This window comes from Topomyia yanbarensis, chromosome 1, assembly GCF_030247195.1.
Source record: "Topomyia yanbarensis strain Yona2022 chromosome 1, ASM3024719v1, whole genome shotgun sequence".
Taxonomy (NCBI): Eukaryota; Metazoa; Arthropoda; class Insecta; order Diptera; family Culicidae; genus Topomyia; species Topomyia yanbarensis.
This window is the reverse complement of record NC_080670.1, coordinates 201,887,762-201,914,471: the sequence shown is the minus strand read 5'-3', so window position 1 is coordinate 201,914,471 and position 26,710 is coordinate 201,887,762. Positions and strand designations below refer to the sequence as shown.

Here is a 26,710-nt window from a genome sequence, read left to right as displayed (position 1 = left end):
CAACTGTGTTCATATTGTAGACGCCAAAAAATTAAATACAACTGTCAAACTACGTGTAGTTGACCGTTGAGTAGATGACTGATTTTCATCGTATTTCATTTTGAAAGTTTACACAGTTATTTAAATAATTTTTGTTCTAGCCTAACACTCTTATTCTTGTTCGCAGTAATCTAATCGAATCCCAGTAAACAAACCCATTTGATTTTGCTGTCTCGAACAACACGATCCGCTTTCGCACGAATCTCGCAAATGTCTGCTATCTATGATAAGAGAAAATCAGGAGCAGTTTTATTGACGGGGATGTGATTGTTTAAGTTCCAGTTCTACTTTGAAACTGCAGAAAAAATCAGTAAATATAAACAATTTTTTAAATTCATTTTTAACAAAATTTTACGATGGCTGGAAACAAACATTGATATCAAATTAATTCAAACGAAAAACTTAGTAACAACTGTTGTTTCCATAAGCTAAATTGATCATTTTTTGAATCAACAACAAAATTGGTTTGATATTGGTTAGGATTAATACACGGTGGCGTCCATTTGTGAAAATAGTCAAAAATGTGTTGAAATCAAACACCAATTCAGGTAATTTCTACAACAAAATTCGTTTGTGTCAATCAATTTAATGTTTGTTTTGACTTTGAATATGTTAAAGATTGAAAGAGAAGTATACAATAATTCCAGAAAATTAAATGTTTTCAAAACTTTCATATTCTAGTTCGAAACAACCGTTCTTCAAATTTAAATTTAGCAAAATGCTTTTTGGTTTTAAACAGACTTCATTGTCCTGGGTATAAAATGAAGCGCTGCCGAACATGCTCGAAATATTTTATTTTAATACGCCACCAAGCGAACACTGGCGCAAACTTGTCCAGTGAAGCGACAGGGGCACTCACCATTTCACGACCAACTTTGGTCGGTGCGGTATCTTCGATCGAGAAGTTCATTCTTTCATCCCTCGTACTCTTTTTATTCGAACTTCATCGACCAACCGATGATTCATCGAGAAAAAATATTTCCACCTTTGACAGTTCTCGCGTTCTTCTTTATCGAGCCATGTATGGCTGTGTGTGTGCGTTCCAGAGCAAACACCCAAAAAAGAAAAGCGATAGTAAGGGAAAAAAGTTAAAATCATAAATTTTCCAATCGCGGTGCATATTTAGCGATTTTTTCGCCGATAAATTACTCGCTTCGAACGTGTTTGTTTCGGTAAATACCGGTGCAATCGAAGAGTACACAAAGGATACCGCCCGTAAGTTGAAAAGTTCAACGATTCGCGTGCAAATTTCCAGCGAAGAAGAAAGAAGCAAAACTTGCCCGTACAAGCGAACAAGGGGCTGTCAGAGCGGAACCATCATTCGTCGGAAGGATCCGATTTATATTTTTATATTTTCGAAAGAAGCAATACTGCTTCGTAGGTTCCAGGAGCCGCGCGACACACGACAATGGCCAAAAAGACGTACGATTTGCTGTTCAAGCTGTTGCTGATTGGCGATTCGGGCGTAGGAAAAACCTGCATTCTTTTCAGATTCTCGGACGATGCGTTCACGTCCACCTTCATCTCGACGATCGGTGAGTAATGTAGTGTTTTTTAATCATTTTTAATTGCAGCGTAGATTTACTGGTCTGCATTATTTTCCAAAAGAATGGATGGAATGCTTGTTATCAATCGAATAGTTGAAATGGTTGGAAGTGGTATGGGGAGGGGGGATGAGCTGAGGATAGAGACGAAGGTAACTTGAGACCGTCTTTAGGCGTTGTGCGTGTCTAGAAAGCAATGAGTGTTTATTTTTTCTCGCCTATCGCTTTACCATATTTTCCTCGATTGAAAACTCATTCAAATCGGTTGTCCCCGAAGCAGGGAGTGTCCCGGTACAATTTATTATCTGACTCAATCGGTACGGTTGAGTGCATAATCATATGTGAATCTAACGATAGGACTTTAGAGACTACTTTGACTTTCTCATGAAGAGTTTCTCTAACAGCTTCTTTGCCCTGGCAAAGGACTAATCCACCAGGTATCCGTTTCATTGATAAATTACAAATTTATGACCAGCTCGATTTGGGTCCCTTTTTTAACGATACTGGGGTAAAGTTTTAGTCACGATACAGCCGTGATATATTCGAGCACTTATCAGCTAGTTTTAAGTTTCTAACCAACCTGCTTAGTCATTAGTTAACTCATCCATCCTACCAGGTATCGATTTCAAAATCAAAACCATCGAGCTGCGCGGCAAGAAGATCAAACTGCAAATCTGGGACACTGCCGGTCAGGAACGGTTCCACACTATTACCACCTCGTACTACCGGGGTGCGATGGGTATCATGCTGGTGTACGACATCACCAATGACAAAAGCTTCGACAACATAGTCAAGTGGTTGCGGAATATAGACGAGGTAGGGAAACGATGATGCCATTCGACATCTCACTGTAATCTTGTTTGCAGCGGTGCTAATTGCTTTTTTTGATTTACAGCACGCCAACGAGGATGTGGAAAAGATGATTCTGGGCAACAAGTGCGATATGGTAGATAAACGTGTCGTCGGAAAGGAACGAGGAGAAAGTGTAAGTTTACTTCTTTTTCATCTCAATCGAAGGTTCTTAAATCGGTCTCACCAATAACTACTATTTTTTCGTAACACAGATCGCCTGCGAGCATGGTATTCGCTTCATGGAAACTTCAGCCAAAGCCAACGTCAATATTGAAAAGGCGTTCCGCGAGCTAGCCGAAGCCATACTGGACAAGACGGCCGGCAAGGAAGCGACAGACAATCCGGACCGGGTGGTGGTGAACCGTGGGACCGGTGAGAAACCACCTGCCTACAAGGCGTGCTGTGCGTAGGTGGTGTGCGAGAGTTAAGAGAGTGGATGCTCCCCCTGCTGCTTACCGCTGGATGCATAGCGCGCGTCATTTCATGTGTTTGGGTAAATATTAATTTTTGTAATTTTATCACAACAAACGAGTTGAAAGAATTTTGTGCTGGCACGAAGCATTTCATGTTGTGTAGAATGGATTGCAATGATCAGTGGAAATATGCCAAATCTAGCGCAATTGTGTTGGAGAATCGGGGCAAATCTACTGAATTTTATTGATTTTGGGCACTACCTCATTCCATTTAAGGTTGCTCTAAAATCAACTACGGTGAACTCATACATTTTCGTCAACAATCTACTGAGCAGAACATCGTTTCAGTACTCGAGGTATTGGAACCCCCGATCGGAGCTAACCAAATCTACGAACCGTGCCAATATCGGGAAAAGGTGGACTACCCTGTGGAGAACCCTCCTGATCAATTATAATGAGCACAACGAAACGTCATCGGAGCCCATCAGATTCCTTCAGTGGAATTGTAGGGGTATCAAGCAGAAAAAAGCAGAGCTCGTCAGCATGATCAACTCTTATAATATTTCCGTAACTTTATTATCAGAAACTCACCTGGATCAGCTTCTGACTTTTGATATTAAGGACCACATGGTGCTTCGTAGAGACCATAGGCGCAACTCTATGGGGGGGGGGGGGGTGTTAATAGCATTCAATCAAGATCTAGATCCTGTCGCAGTCCCATTGAAAGCTTGTAGCGGAATAGAAGCTGTGGCTTGTTCGATATAGGATATTTAACTGTAGTGTCTATATACATTCATCCGCAGTCATCTTTTACCCAAGAAATGCTGGAAAATTTTATGGCGTCAATACACTGCAAAAAAATCGCACATAAAATTCACCTGAAATCATACGTAGATATTTTCTACTATACTTTTCAGGTGAATCTTACATGTTTTGACAAAGAAATGCAGTTTCAAGTGAGTCAGATGAACACTATATGATTTTCACGTAGATTTCATCGTAATATACAATGATCTTCAAATTAAAATTTCTTAAAAATCACAAGAATATTCACGTAAATATAACTGGATGTTCAAGTAACCTTTAAATTTGTTTGTGGTAAATTTTATATGTAATTTAAACAGATTTTTCTTTCCAAGAATTCATAAAAATTTAATGGTTTTTTAAGGCAACGTTTTTTTATTTACATCAATCACTCAATACAATCGATATTAAAACTATTTTTAATCCTAAACATATAAAGATGATCGATCTTGTGCAAAGTAATTGGAGGTGTTCCAAATAACTCAATATCAACTATATCAACTATTGCGCTTCGTGCCTTAACCTCATATGCCAAAAAATGGTCATTATAATCCCCTGTTTCCCAAAACTGACTAACAACGAAAATTGAACCACCTAATGAGATGAAATCCAAAATTTCAAAGAGATGTATTTTGTTTTTCTCTAACCGTGTCAAAAAATTCCCAGCACTATACTGCGTTCCTTTATATTCAATTGAGCTCGAAAACATTACTATGAAATCCGAGTTCAAACGCAGAGGTTGTAACAAATTTCTGAAATAATGTCTAAGTCGTAGGTCGCCCGTTTTAAAATTACCAGTAGTACAATTATCACTGAAACTTTTGTTAGACGCATCGTAATAGAATTTCAAGCTGGCTTTCACTCCTAACGTGTAGCAAAGATTTTTTCTTGATGACATTACATGTGCGTATTGCTTGAATCCTCTGTGTTTCGCTTCGTAACGAAAACACATCATTTTTTCTATCGGCCCTGAGATGCGAATAATTGACGGATAATGGACAATAAAGTGATGCTTAGGTTTGAGGTCTTTTTTGAAAAGGATAATATATAAATTATGATGTTGACTAATCTGTTCACGTAATTGATCAATTTCTTCTGATGAAAATGAACGGAGAAGGCACAAATGAACTAATTTAATCAACGATTTACAATATGTCCAAACTTGATCTTCAATAGGAATGTACTGACCAATAAGAAAGGTGAAATAATGAGTAAAGCAGCGCATTTCACTGGAAGTCATTCGTAACGAAACGGTTTTCTTTTTTTCTCTACTATAATATTCAGTTATATCTGGCATGCGTTTCATTTCGCTATCTAGGCACAACTTAGCAAATATCTTTCGTCGTGTATTGAATTCACTAACTGTGAAGTATCTTTTAGTATAAATGAAATAGTCTAGTGCCTCAGTGAAACCGTATTTACAAATTCCATTGCTGAAAATGTCGTGCATAGCATCTACACTACGATTTTCGATTACATGAAAGGATGGCAGATTATTGAATATAGAGTTGCCTGCAATACCAGTATCACAATGTCGCCCAATATCAATATCTTCATCATAATCTTGTCTTCGACGCATACAATCTGCATGTTCTATCACGTCCTTCTTAAGCAATTCTTTAGGTCGTCTACAGAACCGGCAATAAAAGGTAGCATTAAAACCACTTGATAAAAGTAGCATTGTATGCACTCCTAAGTTATCTCCTTGTACCAAACATAAGACGAACCTAATTAATACTGCTTGTCTGTTAAGCATAAACGTGATTCCAACTTCTTCTAAACCTTTAAACTTCTCTATAAGGGCATATAGTAGCTTATTGAATCCAACTACCTTGATGTCAACTTTTTTTAGCATTCCTGCTACAAATATATTGCATAATTTCCCTTGAAATTCTTCAGGGAACGTTGGAAAACTGTAATATATGCCACATATGGAATGTCTATTACTATGAGAGCTTTGGGGGTCATTTACCTCAAATTCATCACTGTAAATCCAGATTGGAATGATAATGTCGTTTTTATATTTTTCTCGGATTTGTTTCCATCTACTAGCAGCAACAAAGTTTTTAATGTCCGATGTCTTTTCAAGTTCTACCGTGTTACTGATGGTTTTCTCTAATAATGCTCCACATTCAAAAAATGTTTTAATTTGATATTCAACTGGCATTAACATTAGATAACTACAGCTTGGTTCGATGCCCAACTCATTCACTACATCGGCTGGCTTATTAATAATGTTATCATTTTCAATAGCAATGATTACAGGCAATTTAAATCCATGTGTGCGTAAATACTTAAAAAAGTTGTGGTCTGAACTGATTAAAGAAAACATTTGTTTAAGTTTGGAGAGATAACATTTAAAATTAAACTCAATTTCAGGATCTGCAAACTTTAAATCCAACAATTCCATTTGGCAAGCAACTTCTTTGAAGATTAATGAGACTCTACGTTGAATGTCGTATACATCCTTGCGCGTAAAATTGTTCTTCATATGCATACTTAACGTAAAATCCGCCGTTGATTTATCAATCGCTTCAAACGTTGGAGATAGGTATTTTGAAAGAGTATTTTGTTCATTTGAATCAACTTTTTGTTTTTTATTTGAATTTTGGCTGTAGTTTGATTCCCTGCTCTCATGATTCGATTCATTTGACTGGTGACTAAAGCTTTCTGTTGCTAAACCTGTTATTGAATGCCTGCTCATGTGCTTTTTAAAAGGATACAGCTTTGAAAAAAGTTGATTGCAATTCATTACAGTACATCTATACCGATAATCTACTGGTACTACATGGTAATTTTTAAGATGATCGAAATAATCGCTTACATTAGAAAATATAAACTTACAGTCAGATAGCATACAACTAATCATTTTTGGTTACTGATGATATGTGCTGAGCAGACAAATACTTTTCCAGACGATTTATTGCAGCATATGACTCACGCTGGCGGATCGAATATGCATAAGAGCTTATGAAGTGCCACACCAACTTAGACACCTTCGAAAAAGGTAATCCGAATATTGCAGACAGCTTTAGAAGTACGTCCGTTGCTCTTGCAGCTGTGTTCACTTCATAGAGTATTTCGTTATACCATATATAAAATGGGCCATCGATTCGAGATACTTCTGTTCCAATAGTAATTAATTTTGGAACAATTGGTAGATTGCGTTCCTCGTAGCCCATACAGATTGTTCGAACTTTTTCTATAGCTGCGTCTAAAGATTCTGCAAAGACAATGGTATCGTCTTGGGCCGTACAGATTGTGGGTTTGTATCGGGATCCTGCTGCGATTGGAGGTAGTACTGTGTGCAATCCTAGCAACAGCGCACAATGTTTAACATCTAAAAATGAAGAAAGCGGAAAATATATAAATAATTGTCTCATAAATTCACTATCACACTCAAAAGAGTACCTTCGCTTGTAGTAGTGCTTTTCAATAATCTCAATAAACCTTCAGCAGATGGATCCAACGCCGTGTTTGAAATGTAAGCAATTAACGCAGGGCGAATAGCAACTAATACTTGCAATCCACTAGTTCCACCCAATGTGAGTAGTCGAAAATCAATATCAATCTAAAAATGAAAACTTATTATTTTTATTAGTAGTATTCGTAGTAGTTGACTTACCAACTGAAAACCATTCGAATTTTTGTAATGCCCATACAATCTTAAGGCTTTGTTGACGAGCTTTTTGTCTCCTAGTATCGTTTTACGCGAATCAAAACTTATTGACCATTTGTCAAGTACTGTAGACCACGGCGTATCATTCAAAGCTAACCATTCATATGCTTCAATCGATTGTTTGCTGTCGGAGGGTGCATCGCATGTTGACTCGCCTGATTTGAGTTTTTTCAAATGTTCTTCTTCCTTTGCGTCGCTTTTTCTCTTCTTTTGTTTTAAATTTCCAATTTTATTTATTATTTTACCGCCGTGATTACGACGGTCTCCACCTCGGGGAATGTAATAACTCTCCTACAATAGAAAGTATGTTCTTTTTATGTCCCATGCGTAATATAAAATGTGTATGGGTTATACCTTGCGTTCCGATTTAAAGATTGTAGTTATAGCCAAAGCATATCTCTCCAAATCATCCACGCGAAGTTGATCCTTAGTCGCCAGATGATATTTGGCGATAATACCAGCTAATGCCAGTTGTTTGGCCTCGCTCAGTTCGCCAAGTGTTGATCTACGCAAAATATCTTTCCCTTCCTCTGAATTTTTCAAGAGCGCTGCTAAAATGCTTGGAGAAAACACAGTATCAGATGAATATGGTGGGTGTTCCTCGTTGTTTTGTTTTTCCTGTCTACGCTCGGTTTCGTTCGTTTCGATCCCGTCATTAAAACTAGCTGCAAGAAGAATAGGAAAAGATAAATACAAGTGCAGTTGCTGTTAGCTAGAATGCTTTATGTGAAGGTATTATGTCAAATGCACTAAAGCGGCTCTTACACGTTCAATATTTTTTCAATGCGAGTGTTGACGATATTACTTTAATACGCCAATCCCATTTGAAATACACATCGTCAATACATTTTTTTTCCATTACACGTACAATACTTTAGTCAATACTGTCTAGTATTGATAAAAATATTGAACGTTAAAACGCGCGTGTATTGCTTTATTCGACGTTTTAAATGCAATTCAAATGATGGAACTTTGCACCGTATTAGCAAATTTGAAATAATCCTACCTGAAACACTAGCAGTCGCTAGTTCCGCCTCGCCATTCGACGACACTGATGGCGTGCTCTGGCTTACATCTAGCAGCTCAAGTTCGTCCAGTATTTTTGAGGACTCATTTCCGGTACATAATGAATCAGAGTCAATCTGACTTCTTATTTCAAGGGGTACACAGCCTACTGTTTTTGTAGACACAATTCCCGAATCGGTCGATTCATTGACGGGTGTAAGTAATAAGCCTCGCTGCTCTCTTTCAAGTGCATGTGTATTCAGCACGCTTCCACTTGACTCACAGGGTTCGTTTGCTCCTCCATTTCCGGGAAGTTCGTTGCTGGTTAATGCACTGAGGATCGCTGATTTCTATAAATTAATAGATACAAATATGAAAATAAGTGTTTACCATAAAATATCAATTGAACTACATTTCTTTTTCGCCAGGAACTTATAGCTTCAAAAATAACCTCAATTTTCCAATCAGCATCCGTTTGCTGCAAATGACACTGTAACTCTTCAATCGAGAAGGTTATTAATTCGAATAATCCGATCCCGCACTCTGAAAATTGAAACATTTTATAGAGAAGGGTTTATTTATTTGAATATCAATGAATCTTACGCTCGAAAACATCTAGTAGACTTTCAGGGAAGCCTAAATCATCCAACAATAATGAACGCGTATATCCAGTTGACGCCATCTTGAGTTTATAAAACAGTAATTTTCTCACTGTGAGCTCCAGTAAAAGGTATGTGAATTTCACGTAACTTTTATCAACATGACACATAACCTTCACTCAAAAATCTAATAAGTTTTATTACCAAGTTGTTAAATTTTACGTGCATCACATAAAATTGAAAGGATTCCTATTTTTTTAACATCACCTGAATTTTCCGGTAAAAAATACGTTTCTAGTTTGTTCAGTGTACCAAAGCCCTGTATAATTGGAGGAGATTGGAACGCTAGGCATACTTTGTGGGAAAACTCAAACGATAATAGACGGGGTATAATTCTGCACAGAGCATTCGACAACAGTGGTATGGTGAAAGAAAGGCATGATTATAATGAACTGTTAACGGTAGTGACAGAGGCTATGTCTTCAGCTTCTGATTCGTCTAAGCAGTCCTTTAATAAAATACCGCAGCCTTGGTGGGATGAGTAACTGGAGCGACAAAAACTAAAAGGGCAAAACGAATTCCGATTATGGCAAGCTAGTGGTCATACCGCCCAGCTATACCCAAGTTACCGAAAAGCAGAAAGTGATTTAAAAAAAAAATTAAAGTTAAAAAACTCGATTCATGGAAAAAGTTTCGTGATTCTCTGGGCAGTGATACCTCTTTATTGTCTCTCTGTAGAATGGTGAAGAAATTTAAATGAAGATCGAATCAACTACGAGATGTTTGTATAATGGAAAACCGTCATCGCTCGAACCGTTTCATCCAGAATTGAGGTATTCCATCGTAGAGGATGAGCCGCCTTTCATCAATATTCATGATCTAAACAAAACGCTTGCAGAAACGAAGAATTCTGCTTCGGGGAGAGACGGTATGCCCGATTTCGTGCTACGAAGTAAGCATTGCTGGAAGTATATAATTCGATTTTCTGGTCGAGTAACATGCCGGAAGGATGGCAAGTTTTTCGTATTGTTCCTATTGTAAAACCTGGACAACACGAGACAAATCCAAAATCATATAGACCTATTGCACTAGCATCGTGTTTCAGAAAAAAACTTCTGTAGAAAAATCTACTACAAAATCGCAGCCACCGGACTCCGTCGCAACAATCTCATCAACGCCCCTAACTTACATCCGTTCCATCGGACTAGCGTCCAACATACTACCAAGCACGCCTTCCAACAAAACTTGTGTAGAAGCCGGATAACTTGCACCCCATCATCGTCATCTTTTGCCAAACTCGACTACCTAGGAAAAGAAACCTCCGACCAAGACTGCAGACTACTCCAAACAACGAAAAAAAAACTACAGAAATTACTCGGGCGAGGAACTACCATAAATCGCGAAACTGCACTCCGCGCACAAAAACCCCTGGTACAACGGTTACATGCCGGCAAAGGACACCAGCCGCCATCGGGTCAACCTCCCTCCGGAAGCCGCCTGCATGAGCTCCAATGAACTTCTCAACATCAAATATCACAACCACCGCCACATCTTCACCGACGGCGCCAATACAGCCACACAGAAGTAGTAAATCGGTATGAAGATCCCAGAGACAATCATATCATCACCTAGCAATCAAGTGCTTCATCTTCTCCGCCGAAGCAGCTGCAGTCGCTTGGAGCCTAATATCCAAAATACCAAACGAGCCAACAGTAACCTTTTCCGACTCCTTGTCGGCAATCACCGCTCTCTAAGCGAGAAACAGCCGAACCCTTTCATCAAAGCGATCGAAAGCCACAGTAATAACCAGTGGCGTAGTAGCGTGGGGGTTTGGGGACAGATCACCCCCCCCCCCCCCCCCCTTTCGAAATGTTTCAAAGAATATTTGAAAAAATTGAACATGTTCAACAATAATGTGCTTAATATTTTACATGGAATTCTCAAAGTTTCGTTTGCAAAAGTTATCTTCTGGGAATATTTCCTTATAACGAGTTGATCGCGGCGAAGCGGGCAGCTAAATTGTTCCTGGTATCGTGACAAAACTGGGAGCTTATTGGTTCACGAAACGAACATCGGTACCGAGAGAAATTCCGCCACATTCTGTAGTCTTTGACTGACGGCGAACATGGACTGAATAGTGTGCGAGATGTATCCCCATAGCGACCACAAGGCGATTCGATATCGCATCGGCCAATGGAATCCTGCTGCAGCACGAAGAAGGACGACCGGCAAGCTAAAGTGGAAGTCTTTAACAAAAACCTCTTTGTTAAGTCACTTCGGTGAACAGCGGAATCAAGTACGTCGATGCGGCTGATCTAACAAGAAGGATTGTGACGGCTTGTGACGTTACAATGCCACGAAAACTGGAGCAATGCAGTACACGGCGTGCAGCTTACTGGTTAGATGAGTAGCTCAGTACGCTACACGCTGCTTAGAGCCTGAAGGCGGTTTCAAATAGCAAGATCGAAGAGCGAGAGAGGAACGCAAGCGGCGTTTCGAGAAGCTACGGACGCTTTAAAAAGCTTAGCAAGCCAGTTTGCCACAAGTAGCTGTGCTGTGCAGTAGATGCTAGTCCCTGGGGAACACGTACTGAGTGGTCATGACCAAGATGAGGGCCCGTCGACATCATCTGAAATATGCCCGGGTAAGCTAAAAATAATTGTTGAGTCTCTTCCCGAAGCACGAACCAACTACCTGGACACCAGCACCGTACCGCGAAGAAGAAGCCCCCGGTCCGGATGAAATACCAAAAGTGGCGCTTAAAGCTGCGATCCTGGCATATCCGAACATGTTCAGGATGCCACTGCAGAAATGTTTAGATGATGGAAATTTACCCGTATAGGCCAATGCCGCAGCACTGCACAGAAGAATGAGCCAGATCCTGAAGAGCTACTTCCGGAGTAGACGAGACGAACAAAGGGCAAAGGTCAATGCGAGTCGCAGTGGGCGTTCCTCAGTGCTCCATTTTCGGTCCAACTCTTAATACTGCGGCTGCCCGGGAACGTGAAAATCGTGCGTTTCGTGGATGACGTGTCACTAACGGTGATGAGTGATGAGACACTTGGAGAAGTGGAGATGTCGGTGACGGATACAATAGACGCTGTCGCGCTGGATGAACGGGGTCAAGCTGCAAATAGCTCACCACAGGACGGAGTGGTTGTTGGTCAGCAACTGCAAAGCGGTTTAGCGCATACAGATCACCCTTGAAGGGCACGTGGTTTGCGTCGAAGCGTGCACTGAAGCAATTGGGACTACCGGTTGAGCTTTAACAACCACTTGATTACACCTGCCTAAAATCGGTCTGTTATCTAGTGTTTCGTCATCGATACTGCGATATGGGGTTCCAACCTGGGGTGCGGCGCTGAAAATTAAACGGAACCTCGAAAAGCTGGACAGGAAGTTCGCGCTGGTGGTCGTACGATTGTGTACAGAATAATATTTTTGGAGGCAGCATGCGTTATCGCCTGACAGAGGATATCAAGTGCTACAATCAATGAAACGTCAGAAACGTGAGGAAGATGATGAGAATCGATTCGATGGTGGTGTGTCAGCAGGAATAGGACAATGCGAAGAATGGAAAGTGGACCTACCGGCTCATCGACGTGGGTCAATAGAAAGCACGGAGAGATGACCTTCCACCTGAAACAGCTCCTGTCGGGCCACGGCTACTTTAGGAAGTTTCTTCGTCGGTTCGGGTACGCAATGTCCCCATTGTGCCCGGAGTGTGAGAACGTCGAGAAGACACCGGGGCATATGGTCTTCGAATGTCCGAGGTTTGAAGCGACGTGCAGGGAGCTACTTAAAACGGAAGGACCGGGCATCAACCCGGATAATGGAACGTGGAACGCAGTCAATAGAGTTATGATCTATATCATGACCGTCTTACAGCGAAAGCGACGCTATGAACCAGCCATGGAACTCTCCACAGGAATAAGCTAGACCCCCGCCGAGGACTAGTCGAGTAGACTGCAACAGAGCACCAAGCATGGTTCGTCCAAACGCCAGCCAATCGAACGGCACGCTCCATCCGGAATCGTCAGACCAACCACGGCACCTCCTCACCGGTTATTCCGGTAGAAATATAGCGAAAATCAAAGAAGAATCGGTATTGGGAGAACTTCGTCAGCGTAAGCTAGATTCACCGCTGGGGACGCTGGAGCACTGCCTGATGCAATTGATGAAGTAGAGATTTAATTTATTTATTTAAATGATTAGACTAATCATTTTGATTGACCTACTATAATCTGGACGAAAGTGGGTGAATTGAGAACAATGAGCCTAGGTTACGGCTTGGTGAGACCGAACAGGTGTCGAAGGGAACCAATTGTGGTTGCCTGACGTAATCTGGACAGTCAAATCGTTAGCATTTCGGTCAAAGGTAAAGAGCCTCGGTTGATAATGAAAGCTGGATGTAAGGCTGTGCAACTAAGGGTTCTGCAAGAACGGCCCGAAATCCATCATCGATTTAACATTCTGCAGTGCGTCGCTGATGGATAACATGAAATGGCGAGTCAGTGAACAGTACACACATAGCGACCACCAGGCGGTCCACTACACCATTGTTCGGCGGGATTGCATTGTACCGCGGAGAAGAAATAAAGAACTTTGACAAAAATTCTGGAAGCACTTTGTGCCAATGGCATCGCTCTGATTCCGAATGCCGATGAGCTGTTGGAAACAGCCGAGGCAATCAGAGAAGGGCGTAAGGTGACATTCATTTAAAATGCGAGATACAGTGAAAACCCGTTTTTATCAGCCGCTAACCCCTGAGGCAACGCTTGCCGTGATCTGAACCCCAAGATCAAGGGTCCAACGACGCCAGCTGAAACGTGCACTGACAAATTGAAAATTGTCGTGGAGGGCCTTTTCCCGATGCACGACCCTACCGCATGGCCGCCTACACCGTAATGTTCTATCTCAAGACTCCGATGATAAGCTCCTTATAGTGGTGAAAGGGCTGAAAGCGAAGAAAGCTCCCGGTCCAGACGGTATCCCCAACGTGGCACTGAAGACCGCGACCCTGGCGTTTCCGGACATGTTCTATAGAAATGCCTGGACGAAGACTACTTCCCGAATAGATGGAAGATCCAGAAGCTGGTGTGTTGCCGTGGTTACGTGCCACCTGGATACTCTTGGTAAGCTTCTGGAAAGGTCCATCCTCAACAGGTTGACAAAGTTACTTTTAGAACCGAGTACTGGTCTACGAGATGAACATGGGTCGAATAGGGTCACGGCGGGTGTACCTCAGGGCTCCAACTTGGCCCAATGCTCTGGAATATAAGGTACAATAGAGTGTTAACACTGGAACTGCCCAGGAGAGTCAAGATCGCCGGCTTTGCAGAAGACGTTGTTTTGACGATAACCGGTGAGACCATTCTCCATCCTCGGTGGAGATGTTGACGGCAGGGACAAAAGGCCTCGTGGAAACCTAGATGGCTGACATCAAGATGCGACTTTGGCTCACCACAAGATGGAGGTAGTGTTGATCAGCAACTGTAAAAAAAAATTCAGCGCGTCGTGATCAGCGTCGGGGGACACTATCCCATCGATGCGTGCTCTGCAGCACCTGGATAAATAACAACGGCCATATCCGCTATGTATGCGAGAAGGCTGCGAGGAAAACTAAATTATTGACAAGGATCATGCCGAACATTTTATTTTTTTATTCATATTTTTTTATATTTGATTGGAGGAGCTAGATGCAGCGCGAGACGTCTCCTTGAGGGTGGTTGATCCGCAATACTGAGGTTTGGCGTACCGGATTGGACTGCTGCGCTGAACCTCAAAGCGGAGCCGGACGAAATTGACAAGCACGTTTCGCCTAATGACCGTTCGTGTAGCGAGCGCGTACAGAACGATATCGTCAGAGGCGGTATGCGTCATTGCCGGAAGGATTCCCATCTGCATCACTCTGGCTGAGGATGTGGAATGCTACCAACGGAGGAATACACGAAACGCAAGGAGACTGGTCCGAGCGGACTCATTGGCTAAGTGGCAGCAAGAGTGGGACAACGCTGAGAAAGGAAGGTGGACTCACCGACTCATTTCAAATGTGTCGGCTTGGGTGCATAGGAAGCATGGAGAGGTGAACTTCCATGTGACGCAGTTTTTGTCTGGACACGGATGCTTCCGGAAGTACGTTCATCACATGCTTCATCACCTCTTTGCCCGGAGTGTATGAACATGCGAGAGACACCGGAACATGTGGTCTTCGAATGCCCTAGGTTCGAAGAAGATCGAAGGGGTATGCCTGGTGTGACAGTTGATATGCCACCAGAGCATATCTGGGAAGCTGTCAACAGGGTAGTTGCGAGTATACTCTCCGTGCTGCAGAGAAAGTGGCGAGGGGACCAACAAATCAGCGCCATCGGCTAGGAAGCCGTCATGGAACAACAAATAGGGTCTCGGGAGAAATTCCACAGCTGGGGACTAGTTGAGTAGTGCGGGACGTAGCACCTCTTTCTTTTCCTCACGAGTTTTCCGCAGCTATCTTGGAGCCTCACTTGATCCATGAAATGGCTCGACCTTAGAGCCATTTAACTCTCCACTACTAGTTGTTCGACGCGATCTACTCCCTCTACTCCCCGGCGGTAGATCTAGCTTACTCACGAGCTACCCGGTAGGGGTTCGAGGTTGGTCCGGCTATCCCAGTGAAGCCTGACGTCCGATTCGCTGGAGCACTACGTTCGTTAACGTTACTGCAACGAGGGACTTCGTCGGTACCTAACCCCGCCCGTAAACATTGGTAGGGGTCCGGAACTTCTGAAATACTGGACCCGAGTTTGCCCTTCGGCTCGACGCCCAAAACAGCCAGCTTCACGGTTGGTTTTTGTAGTAGGGATGGCCCGTTATGGAAATACTGTTGCTATCCGTTTTCGAATCCACTGGTTCCTTGAGGCTTCGTCTACCACCAAGAACAAATTGCCGACCTTTAGATCCTTGATCTTTTGGAATCACCTACATCTGCGCGTAATCACTAGAATATATTCCTTCAGCCATCTGCGCAAAAGTTCGTCGGTGATGATCCGCGCCAACTTCCAGCTGCTTCTCAGTGTTGAACCACTATCCTATGGGCCAGTAGGTGGGTCTGCTTGTTGGGATGATAATAAGTTATCACTTCGTTGACATCTCGTATTTCTCTACAGGTTATGGACTTCCACGCGGGGTGTAACCATAGTAACCGCGTATCGCGCTAAACAATTTTTCTTTCAGTCAGGCATGAAGAAAATTACGCTAATTTTCGTGATCGGAAAAATGTTCACTAGAATGGACGAGGAACGGAATAAACGAGTTTGATGGGCGGTATTTTTCAAACTATAAACCCCTTATTTAAGGCTTGGAAACGCTCAGAATGAAAAGTGTATATCCCGATTGTCGCAGTGAGAAGAGAATTTAAAAAAAAACAAGCGATGAAAGAGCAATTCTCCAGTGTACCAACAGCGGTCCCAGTATTTGCATGCCAGGCACATGTAAGATGCCGCCAATGTCCAATTGTCGTTGAGGAAGTCGGATACATCGTCACATACCCGTTACAACAACATATATATTACCGAACTAAAAATGTCAATTTTACCGTCGAAACACTCGAAAAAAAATCGAGTTGGAGTCCTCCATCTTCTGCAAACGGTATCACTGACTGCCGCTGGTTAAATAAGAAGAGGATGGCATTATCAGCTACGGAGTAACCGTTCTTCTGAGCAATTGTATTTCAAGAACATGAATGTGGATCAATTCCTGGTTGGTGTTTGTCTGTTGTCTAAAAGCCGGTAGACTATCCCGGATCCTCGGCGAAACGTTATGAATCCTCGTCACTTCTGATCTGATCGACTGCTATCAACGGCTCGTCAATCTCAAGGTGAATACATGAATGATTGAACTTCAGTTCATTCAGTTCAGTTTGAAGTCGGAAGATAAATTGTCACAACACCTGGTTGTGGCTGCTATTTCGAACCTGAATCAAAAGTTGAAGGAAAGAAGTAGAAGAAGTATTCTTCGAGCAAATTGGTTGTAGAGGGAATCACAAGATAAGAATAGCCAACTATTATGTTTTCCTTGCAAGTCAACATCATTCGATTCGATCGCACATCAATCAGTTTAAAAATCGTGTCCAGAAAATAGTCCCACCGATCATCCGATGTCGATATTTTCTTCGATGGTTTTGGATTGAGATCTCTGTACTCCTGATTAAGATCCAGAATAATCAGTTCTACAAGTTACACCAATTCAAGAAGGACTTCCAACCCGATTTAAGTTCTACTGTATGATGAATCCCTAAGGGAAAAATGAATCAATAACAATCTTTGCCAGTGCGTCATTTTTGTTTGTAACAGTGTCTTCCAGCATGGCCCGTAATTTCGCATTCCTGGTCGTCCAGTTCATAGAGGAATGTCTCATTTACCTGGAACCCCCGAAAGGGTGACAGCACTCCTCCTTGAGGACACTCTCCAGTTGTTTGATCATTTGTATGGTCAAGAATGCCATACAGGCATTCTGAAACCCTGTTTTGAGGGATATAAATGCATTTAATTTTGTTGATACTTTCATAGTTTCACAACTGATCTGTCTTTAGGTTGCATTCAAACAGAATTTTCAAATCTTAATCTATCTTACCATGAAACTGATTAAAATTTTTACATTTCAGGTCGGACGCTCACATCTTCGAGAACACATCTTTTTCTGGGATACCCTAAGCTAATTTATGTAACCACAAACTTTCCGTTTTCGTGCATTTGTATCAGATACTGTCAGTTGTGAGGAATGTAACTGTAAAACTGATGAATACTTAATATATCGCATAAGCAGATCTACGGTAACGTGACATGTTCATACCAAAATTACAAAACAATTATTTCACACACTTACCCGCAATCCAACGCACACATTCAAACAAAACCCCGCTTTTCGGTGTTGTCCGCTTTTTGTAACCAGCCAGTCAGCCAGACAAAAAATAGCGAATCGTTTTTCTTTAGACCACTGTCAGTATCAATATTCCACCACTACCTACATATTACTTGTGATAACCGCTACAAGTCACGTCGCGCGATCGCAGGCACACATACGCGTAAATTTCAAAATCATTTAACTTTGTTATGCATAGCAACGCTTGGAATGGAACACACACTAACAGACCATCTTAATCATCATCATCGTTGTGAGGGATCCCGGGTTCGGGAAACTTTCCCCGACATATATAAGTGTAAGTGTAAGTTACAGAAAGCCAAGCACCTCAGAAGCGATAAAATTATTGAGAATAAAAAAAGGAAAACAGGAAGTGAAACAAGTCGATCGATGATAGCAGAAGCGCGAGATTTCCCAAGGGACTAAAACATTAAACAAATGCCTACTACATTTACAAAACGAGAAAAAAACAGAAACTAACGGAAAAAAATCCCATCTCTACAAACTGTCACTAACTAGCAATTCAGTGTAATGTGTCCATCTTTCAACTCAAAATGCAACTATGTCTTACAAAAACAAAAACAGAAAACGGAAAAGGAAGGAGCATGGAAGAAAAATCAATAATGTATAACCCTAGAGAGAAGAGCAAGAAAGAATGCACACAATGCCATCTTCTTGGATTTGTTAGATGTTTTAGTCAGAGCAAAACAGTAAAGAAATTGGAGCAAAACAAAAAAAATATACTAATAACAATTCTATATATATCAAATTTACCCGCATGAACGCGGGTAAACATGAACAACAAAAAAGCATATAAAAAGTTTAGTTATTATTTTTTTTATATATGTATATGATAAATAGCTTTCATTTTTTTGAAATGCCGCTAGTTATGTTTATGATCATATAGTGACGAATGGTATGCTTTTTTTTAGTGATAACTTTAACAAAACAAAACAAAGCAAAAAAAATACGGTTGAGATAAACACGCACGATTCCGTGGGGGCGCAGTGAAGTTATATATTTCGGAAACGAATTGGAAGGGAAGGTCCACTGGGCGTCGGTTAAGGTAGGATGGATCATTCTGGAAATGGGTACTCGTTTCGGCAATCGAACAGAAATAAATAAATAAAAAAAATTGTAGGATCGTGGAACGTCAAAATTGTTGAGAATGAAAATGAGTCGATGAATCAAATGAAAAAAAGCTTTTTTTTCACTTGAGTAGTGATGATCACAACGGATGATTGATGTTGTAGTCAAAAACTAGGACGGGACTCCGTGGTAGATAAAAAGACTATAGGTCAACGACACGACCTGAAAGTTGATGAAATATTGTGAAAAAATGGTCCGATTAATTTACCGCCAGTTACCAGTATATTGAGTGACCCCTCGATTCGAACGAAAAAAATATTTCTTCAGCAGCACTTCTTTGTTTATTGATTTTCAGTTGCTATATAGCAACCTGAATACTTTACGGTGACGTCACAAATGAACTGAGTGTTCAGTTTTGACAGTTCGCTTGTACTGTTTACATGGATTTAGAAAAATTCTTTACGATTTGCTTCGAGCAAATGTAGTCGTCCACAAATTTTTCTAAGTCCATGTAAATAGTACAAGTGAACTGTCAAGAAAAGTGAGGCTAACTGTGTCTGTAAAGAACCTAATACAAAATATACAGCCTCTTACGAGGAACCTGCAACGACTGTAGAAACGAGAAGCGGTAATCCTTCAAAGAATCCATCACCTGAGGTTGAACACAAGAAGGTAATGAAGTCGAATTTTTCTAGTGTCTACATAAATTAAATCATTCTGATTTTGTTGTATACTGCCCAATTTCGCAAGTCAGCCCATGGGGTTCCCTATCTACATGGGATTGACTTGCGATTATAGGCAGTAAATGCGGTAGATAAAAAATTATAATATATTATATTATTTTTCTTTGTCATTTCAGATTTTGTTATTCTATACATCTCCCTATTTCAATCATTTGGAGTAACACATCGGCGGATTTTGAACGTGCCTAGTCCTACAATACAATAAAATGGAGTCTTTGAAACTATAAAGTTTTTCTAGGATTTTCTGCCAAAATCGATATAAACAGAAATTAAAAAGAAAACCGAGTAGTACATAGTGCAACAAGGCGCGATACAGCCTACGAACCGCATTTGCTCAAAACAAAAATTCTTAATATTCGTAGATCCAAAGCTGCGTTTGAAACAATAAAAACAATTTCATCACCCGAGGAGCTGTTATCGGTTTACTTGTCAGCATTCGAGCCCAGCACGACGGATGATGAAGTTTCTACCCTTGTGAAAGATTGTCTGGGTGAGAGAATCTGCAACCGAGAATAGTTCGTCTAGTTCCTAAGGACAAGGATCTCTCATCTCTGAGCTTATTTTACTTTCAAAGTTGGCGTTAGAAAATCATACAGGGATAAGGCTCTGTCCAAAGACACTTGGCCGGAGAACATCTACTTCCGTGAATTTGTTACCGATTCAAAAATTCGACTACCAATCATCAGGATTGCTGCGGAGAAGAGTAGTAGCGCCAAGCTATCCCGGACGAATCGGCAACTTCTTCTGTGTCAGGTAAAGCCTAGAAGGGTATATGTCCTTCCGAAGCAATACAAGATGCTGCACGCCCTCAATATAAATTTCACTTACAGTCTGCTGATGAACACAACTCTACCGCCGCTGTGAATCTTCAATGTCAAAATCAAAATTTTGATCCAATCGTAACGAGCACGTCTCTTCATAGTACCTTCGGCTCTACAACGATCACAGAAGGACTAAGCACTCTATGCTATGCTGGTATGACTCATCGCATCCTGGGACGCACTGCAGCTAGCACTATGGAATCCCTTGCTACAGTCGAGCCATTGCAGCCAGCGTTCGCCAATCGTCCCGGTCCTGTGTGCAGGAGTGGTGAAGGGGTCTTCCAAATCGATACCAATGGCAAGTACGAACCTGATTTTGTTAGTGCAAGCATTGATTATTACCATTACCAGAACGCCGGCGGTATGAATTCAGGAATCGACGATTATTTAGTAGCAAGTTCGGATGAATGCTTCGACATAATCGCCCTCCCAGAGACGTGGCTTAGCGATAGCACTCTGTCAGTGCAAGCATTTGGTGCCAACTACGATGTTTTCCGTACTGATCGCAGCTTACGCAACAGTCTCAAGGCTACCGGCGGCGGGGTACTTGTGGCTATCCATCGTCGATTGAAAGCGCAACTGATTGAGGATATTTCGGGGGTCTGTTTCGAGCAGGTGTGGGTGCGAATCAAACTGGCTGGCTACACACTTTTTCTTTGCGTGGTTTATCTTCCACCGGACCGCACTCGCGATTTGACATTGATTGATTCACATACTGAGTCACTGGAACGGATTTCCGCTCAAGCAAGCCCGGTTGATGAGATCCTGATTGTTGGTGATTTTACTTTCTCCGGATTAAAATGGCGCTCTGCTTCTGATGGATTTATGTTTGCTGATCCCGAACTGTCATCTTTTCATGCTGGTATCACCAGTTTGCTTGACAGCTACAGTCTAAATCTGCTGCGCCAAATGAATAATGTGGTGAACGAGAACAACAGAATCCTTGATCTCTGTTTTTCGGGCAAATCTGATTACGCACCAAAAATTACCACAGCACCGTTCCCCCTGGTAAAGATTGTTAAACACCACCCTCCCCTGCATATAGTGCTTGAAGCGACTCGAGTGAAGCATGACTGCAATGCTTCTGACACCGTCAGCTATAAGTTTAGAAAAGCCGACTATAATAGCATTATTGACTTCCTGTCGAATATCCACTGGACTGAAATTCTCGACAATGATGATGTCAACGTTGCAGTGCAGACCTTCTCCAATGTTACGAGCTATGCTATGGATCGCTATGTACCCAAAAAAGGCTTTCAATCTAAGCACCCAGCGTGGCACACTGCCGAGCTGAGACGGTTAAAAGCGACTAAAAGAGCCGCTCGGAAGAAGTACTCTAAGTTCGGGGGATACGTGCTGCGACAACACTACGTTCATGTTAACCAAGTCTATAAAAAGACATCGAAGCGTTGCCATGCCGATTACTTGCGAAACGTGCAACGTAAGTTGAAGTCCGAACCTAAAACATTCTGGAAGCATGTAAACGAGCAAAGAAAGGGATCCGGGTTGCCATCAACGATGACCTATGGAGGACGTATGAGCTCTAGATTCTCTGAAAAGTTCGTAAGTGTTTTCTCCAACGAGAAACTGACACCGACCCAGGTTTCACGCGTGGCTCTCAATGTACCTCAAGCATACCAGTCTTTGAACTCTATCAATATCGACAATAAAATGGTACAACTGGCGATTGGCAAAATGAAGGCTTTAACCTCGGTAGGCCCAGATGGTATACCAACTATTATTCTAAAAAAATGCTCTGCCGGTTTAATTGAACCTCTTTGTCATCTGTTTCAATTGTCGCTAACAACCGGAGTATTTTCCGAACTCTGGAAATCCTCCTTCATGTTTCCAGTTCACAAAAAAAATGATAAAAAGGTAGTTGACAACTACCGTGGTGGTGGTATTACAACGCTAAGCGCTGTTTGAAATGGCTGTGTTGGAACCCATCTCCAGCCACTGCAAACAGTGTATCTCCGAGACTCAGTATGGATTTATGCCGAAACGTTCAACATCTACGAATCTTCTGTCGTTCACAACATATGTGACACACGCCATGTCGGACGGCATTCAAACTGACGTTATCTACGCGGACCTTTCAGCTGCTTTTGACAAGATTAATCACGCTATTGCAGTGGCAAAGATGGATAGGTTTGGCTTTGGTATTAATATTCTCCGTTGGATGCAATCGTATCTCAGTGATCGTCGTCGTCTAGCAGTCAAGATAGGTGATTGTGTATCCGAGCAGTTCTTCGCTTCATCTGGCATTCCGCAAGGCAGCCATCTCGGTCCATTGATTTTTCTTCTATATTTCAACGACGTCAACTTTTGTTTAGAAGGGCCACGGTTGTCTTTCGTCGACGACCTCAAGTTATAACATAGAATCCGGAATACTGATGATGCAGTTTTCCTTCAACGCCAACTGGTCCCTTTGCGGAATGTACGGTCACTACGTTGTCGAGGAAAAAAAACGCCAGTTCGATTCGAATACTGTCTAGCTGAATCCACGATTGACAGAGCGAATTGTGTCAAAGATCTCGGAGTTTTTCTCGATGAACAACTGACATTTAAACAGCATATCAGCTATATTGTCGCAAAGGCATCACGCTGTTTGGGGTTCATAATGAGAATATCTGAGCACTTTTCAGATATTTACTGCTTGAAATCTCTCTACTGTTCACTCGATTTCGGCTATTTTGCAAGATCGAATTGACTTCCCCGAGCTTCTCAGTGCGATAAATATGAACGTTCGCCCTCGCGCCCTTCGCAATAATTTATTCCTACGATTACCTCTTCGACGGACTAACTATGGAGTTAACGGCGCCATCATTGGTTTGCAGCGGACCTTCAACTGAGTATCATCCGAGTTTGATCGTCACATTCGACGTAGCAGATTACAATTTGACTTTTTAAATAGATTAAGAAATTATCAGTAGGACCACACTGTGTCTGTTGATATTAATTATAAATAAATTATAAAAGTGTGAAAAGCCGGTGATTTGAGTCGAACCTAAGTTGGCACGAAAAGCATATAGCTTGTTATTGAATTTAAACCCGAAGGTCACGGCATGGACCACAGCAAGTTCGGATTTACCTTCGTTTTCAGGACTGGTGGTATCCAACTGGGAAAAACGTTCGGAAATGGTGAGTGAAGCTAAGCAATCATGTGAAAAAAATTCCCCACCCAGAGGCGAGACTCGAACTCGCAACCTTTGAGACTCCGGCCCAATGCACTAACCCGAACGGGCGGGTTCACTCCCGTCATACCTCTGTTCACTGGGCAAGGGACCAGAAATCGACAGTCTTCATTAGCTCTGTCACCCACCGAAGTACGATGGGTAATGAACTAAAAATTAGACATCAGACGATTATAAAAACCCGGGCCTTGGTATCTAGCGGGAAAATAAAATAGATCAAATGTGTTGGGGTGATCAGCAGCCGTTGTGTGTGGTTCCTCGCTTTGCAGGCAGGGTACGATCACCGTCGCCAGTGGGATAATCATATGTTCTTTCTGGGATGTCACCATACCCAGGGATAGCATAAGGGTTAGTGCATTGGGCCGGAGTCTCAAAGGTTGCGAGTTCGAGTCTCGCCTCTGGGTGGGGAATTTTTTTCACATGATTGCTTAGCTTCACTCACCATTTCCGATCGTTTTTCCCCGTTGGATACCACCAGTCCTAAATAAGGTATTGGCACTTAAGCCAAAAGACCAAAAAATTGAATTATTAGTTTACTTCGTTTTCAGTTATCGAGGTCCCTCTGGTAGAGCACCAAAATAAATGATAGAACTTGAAAGCGCGGATTTGAGATTTGAATTTGGGCGGCCAACGTTATGGAGGGTAATGAGGAAAAAGATCTTTTACTCGCTCTAGGAGGTTTCGAGCTGCAATTTTCTTTAATATTCCAGGCGCAGATGCTGTCGAGGATAAAGAAAGGAGCATCGATCCGTACATGGTTGCAATCAATTAACTCGATGATTATTCTGTGCCACAGCGGAATGCGGCTCACAATAGGTACATCGTCTGGTCCATAAAGCCAGAAACAGGAAAACCTCTAGAAAAATTTAAGATGCTGACACTGATGTACGTGTTTCGAAGCAGTTTTGGAAACACAGTGGCAATGAAGAAATGAGGTCATCAAACAGATAAATGCTTATCACCATCCTTCTCATATGCACATCGAACACAATGTTCGCTCTGGTTCTGTGCTCAAATTAAACATACACTCCGTGTAGGAACTCAAACACGCTATTTTGTACCTAAACACGTGCACATGTTCGCCTGCACAACCGAACCCCATGTATGGACACGGTGTGCGTACACGTAGATTCTAGGCACTAGTTTTCTCTTTCTCACTCTCATCATCACTAGCGTTGACTCTTTTTGCCTTGTGCAAATCGTCCTCGTGTACGCACCCGGTGTACGTACACGGATGTTTGAACTAGAGTTTGTACACCGTTCGCTTGAGTTCGATGTTCGGCCTTCCTGGTGACTTTCAACAGCACGCCGGCTATGTGCGAGAATATTTTCTAATTGCAGTGGTTGCAGCGGGACTTGAAAGGACGAGCTTACGAAGCGATAAAGAGTCGGTTTGTGCATTCTTCTAACTTTCCTGCTATACTTAAAGCCTTAACGATCATGTTCGGGCAGCCGGAAGCCATAATTAACTGTAATTGGGTTGGATTTTTGTGTTTTGAATTCATCTCGTCAGTAACTAGTACCAACACTGCTTGTCAACAAACGACCACCCACAATGAAGCTGAACAGGGCGCAACATCGGCACTCTCTTCCGGGTCTCAACTAGGCGGCTTTCTGTAGCTGGATCTACATCCTAGCAGAAACGGCAAGGTGACTTTGGTGATCTCAAGCGTCATGAGCAACAACCCGGTACAGAGCGATCATTTGGCATCAAAAATACCAGCTCGGTTCTGAAACTTTCCCCCCTTTGAACAAAAAAGTCCAAAAAAGAACATTCGTTAAATTTTTTTTTCGATATTGCATCAAACCTCGACGTTTCATGCATTTTAAAGTCATTTGGCATCAAAAATGCAAATTAGATTTTGAAATCTTCCTTTACTCCCCCCTTTGAACAAAAATCGTCAAAAAAAGTAAATTTTCGTTAAAAATTTTTTTTCGAGATTTCATCAAATTTTGACGCTTTATGCATTCTGTAGTCATTTGGCATCAAAAATACCAGCTCAGTTCTGAAACTTTCCCCCTTTGAACAAAAAAGTCCAAAAAAGAACTTTCGTTAAATTTTTTTTTTCGAGTTTGCGTCAAATCTCAACGTTTCATGCATTTTAAAGTCGTTTGGCATCAAAAATGCAAATTCGATTTTGAAATTTTCCTTTACTCTCCCCTTTGAACAAAAATCGTCAAAAAAAGATAATTTTCGTTAAAATTTTTTTTTCGAGATTACATCAAATTTTGACGCTTTATGCATTTTGAAGTCATTTGGCATCAAAAATACCAGCTTGGCATTGAAATTTTCCCCCCTTTGAACAAAAAAAGTCCAAAAAGAACTTTCGTTAATATTTTTTTTCGAGATTGCATCAAATCTCAACGTTTCATGCATTTGAAAGTCATTTGGCATCAAAAATGCAAATTTGATTTTGAAATTTTCCTCTACTCCCCCTTTGAACAAAAATCGTCAAAAAAAATCAATTTTCTTTAAAAAAATTTTTTGAGATTGCATCAAATTTTGACGCTTTATGCATTTTGAAGTCATTTGGCATCAAAAATGCAAATTCGATTTTAAAATTTTCCCCCCTTTGAACAAAAAAAGTCCAAAAAAGAACTTTCGTTAAAAAAATTTTTTTCGCGTTCGCATCAAATTTCGACGCTTTATGCATTTTGAAGTCATTTGACATCAAAAATGCAAATTCGATTTTGAAATTTTCCTTTACTCCCCCCTTTGAACAAAAATCGTCAAAAAAGGCAATTTTCGTCAAAAAAATTTTTCGAGTTCGCATCAAACTTTGACGCTTTATGCATTTTGAAGTCATTTGGCATCACAAATACCAGCTCGATTTTGAAATTTTCCCCCCTTTGAACAAAAAAAAGTCCAAAAAAGAACTTTCGTTAAGTTTTTTTTTCGAGATTGCATCAAATCTCGACGTTTCATGCATTTTAAAGTCATTTGGCATCAAAGATTTTGAAATTTTCCTTTACTTCCCCCTTTGAACAAAAATCGTCAAAAAAGTCAAAACAAAAAAGAACTTTCGTTAA

General features: G+C 41.4%; 2 protein-coding genes across 2 annotated transcripts; one reads left to right on the top strand and one right to left on the bottom strand.

Moving 5' to 3' along the window:
- Positions 1-1,057: 1,057 nt before the first annotated feature.
- LOC131688474 (ras-related protein Rab-10) lies at positions 1,058-18,543 on the top strand. The gene is made up of 5 exons (XM_058972755.1): positions 1,058-1,574; positions 2,200-2,399; positions 2,479-2,568; positions 2,648-2,928; positions 17,577-18,543. The coding sequence occupies exons 1-4, from the start codon at positions 1,448-1,450 to the stop codon at positions 2,843-2,845; spliced, it is 615 nt and encodes a 204-aa protein (XP_058828738.1). The 5' UTR covers positions 1,058-1,447; the 3' UTR covers positions 2,846-2,928; positions 17,577-18,543.
- On the bottom strand, positions 5,869-9,018 carry LOC131676167 (uncharacterized). Its single transcript, XM_058955287.1, has 7 exons — positions 8,940-9,018; positions 8,749-8,879; positions 8,338-8,686; positions 7,686-7,996; positions 7,278-7,622; positions 7,064-7,223; positions 5,869-6,992 (listed from the first exon to the last, which is right to left on the bottom strand). The coding sequence occupies exons 1-7, from the start codon at positions 9,016-9,018 to the stop codon at positions 6,514-6,516; spliced, it is 1,854 nt and encodes a 617-aa protein (XP_058811270.1). The 3' UTR covers positions 5,869-6,513.
- Positions 18,544-26,710: the final 8,167 nt, after the last annotated feature.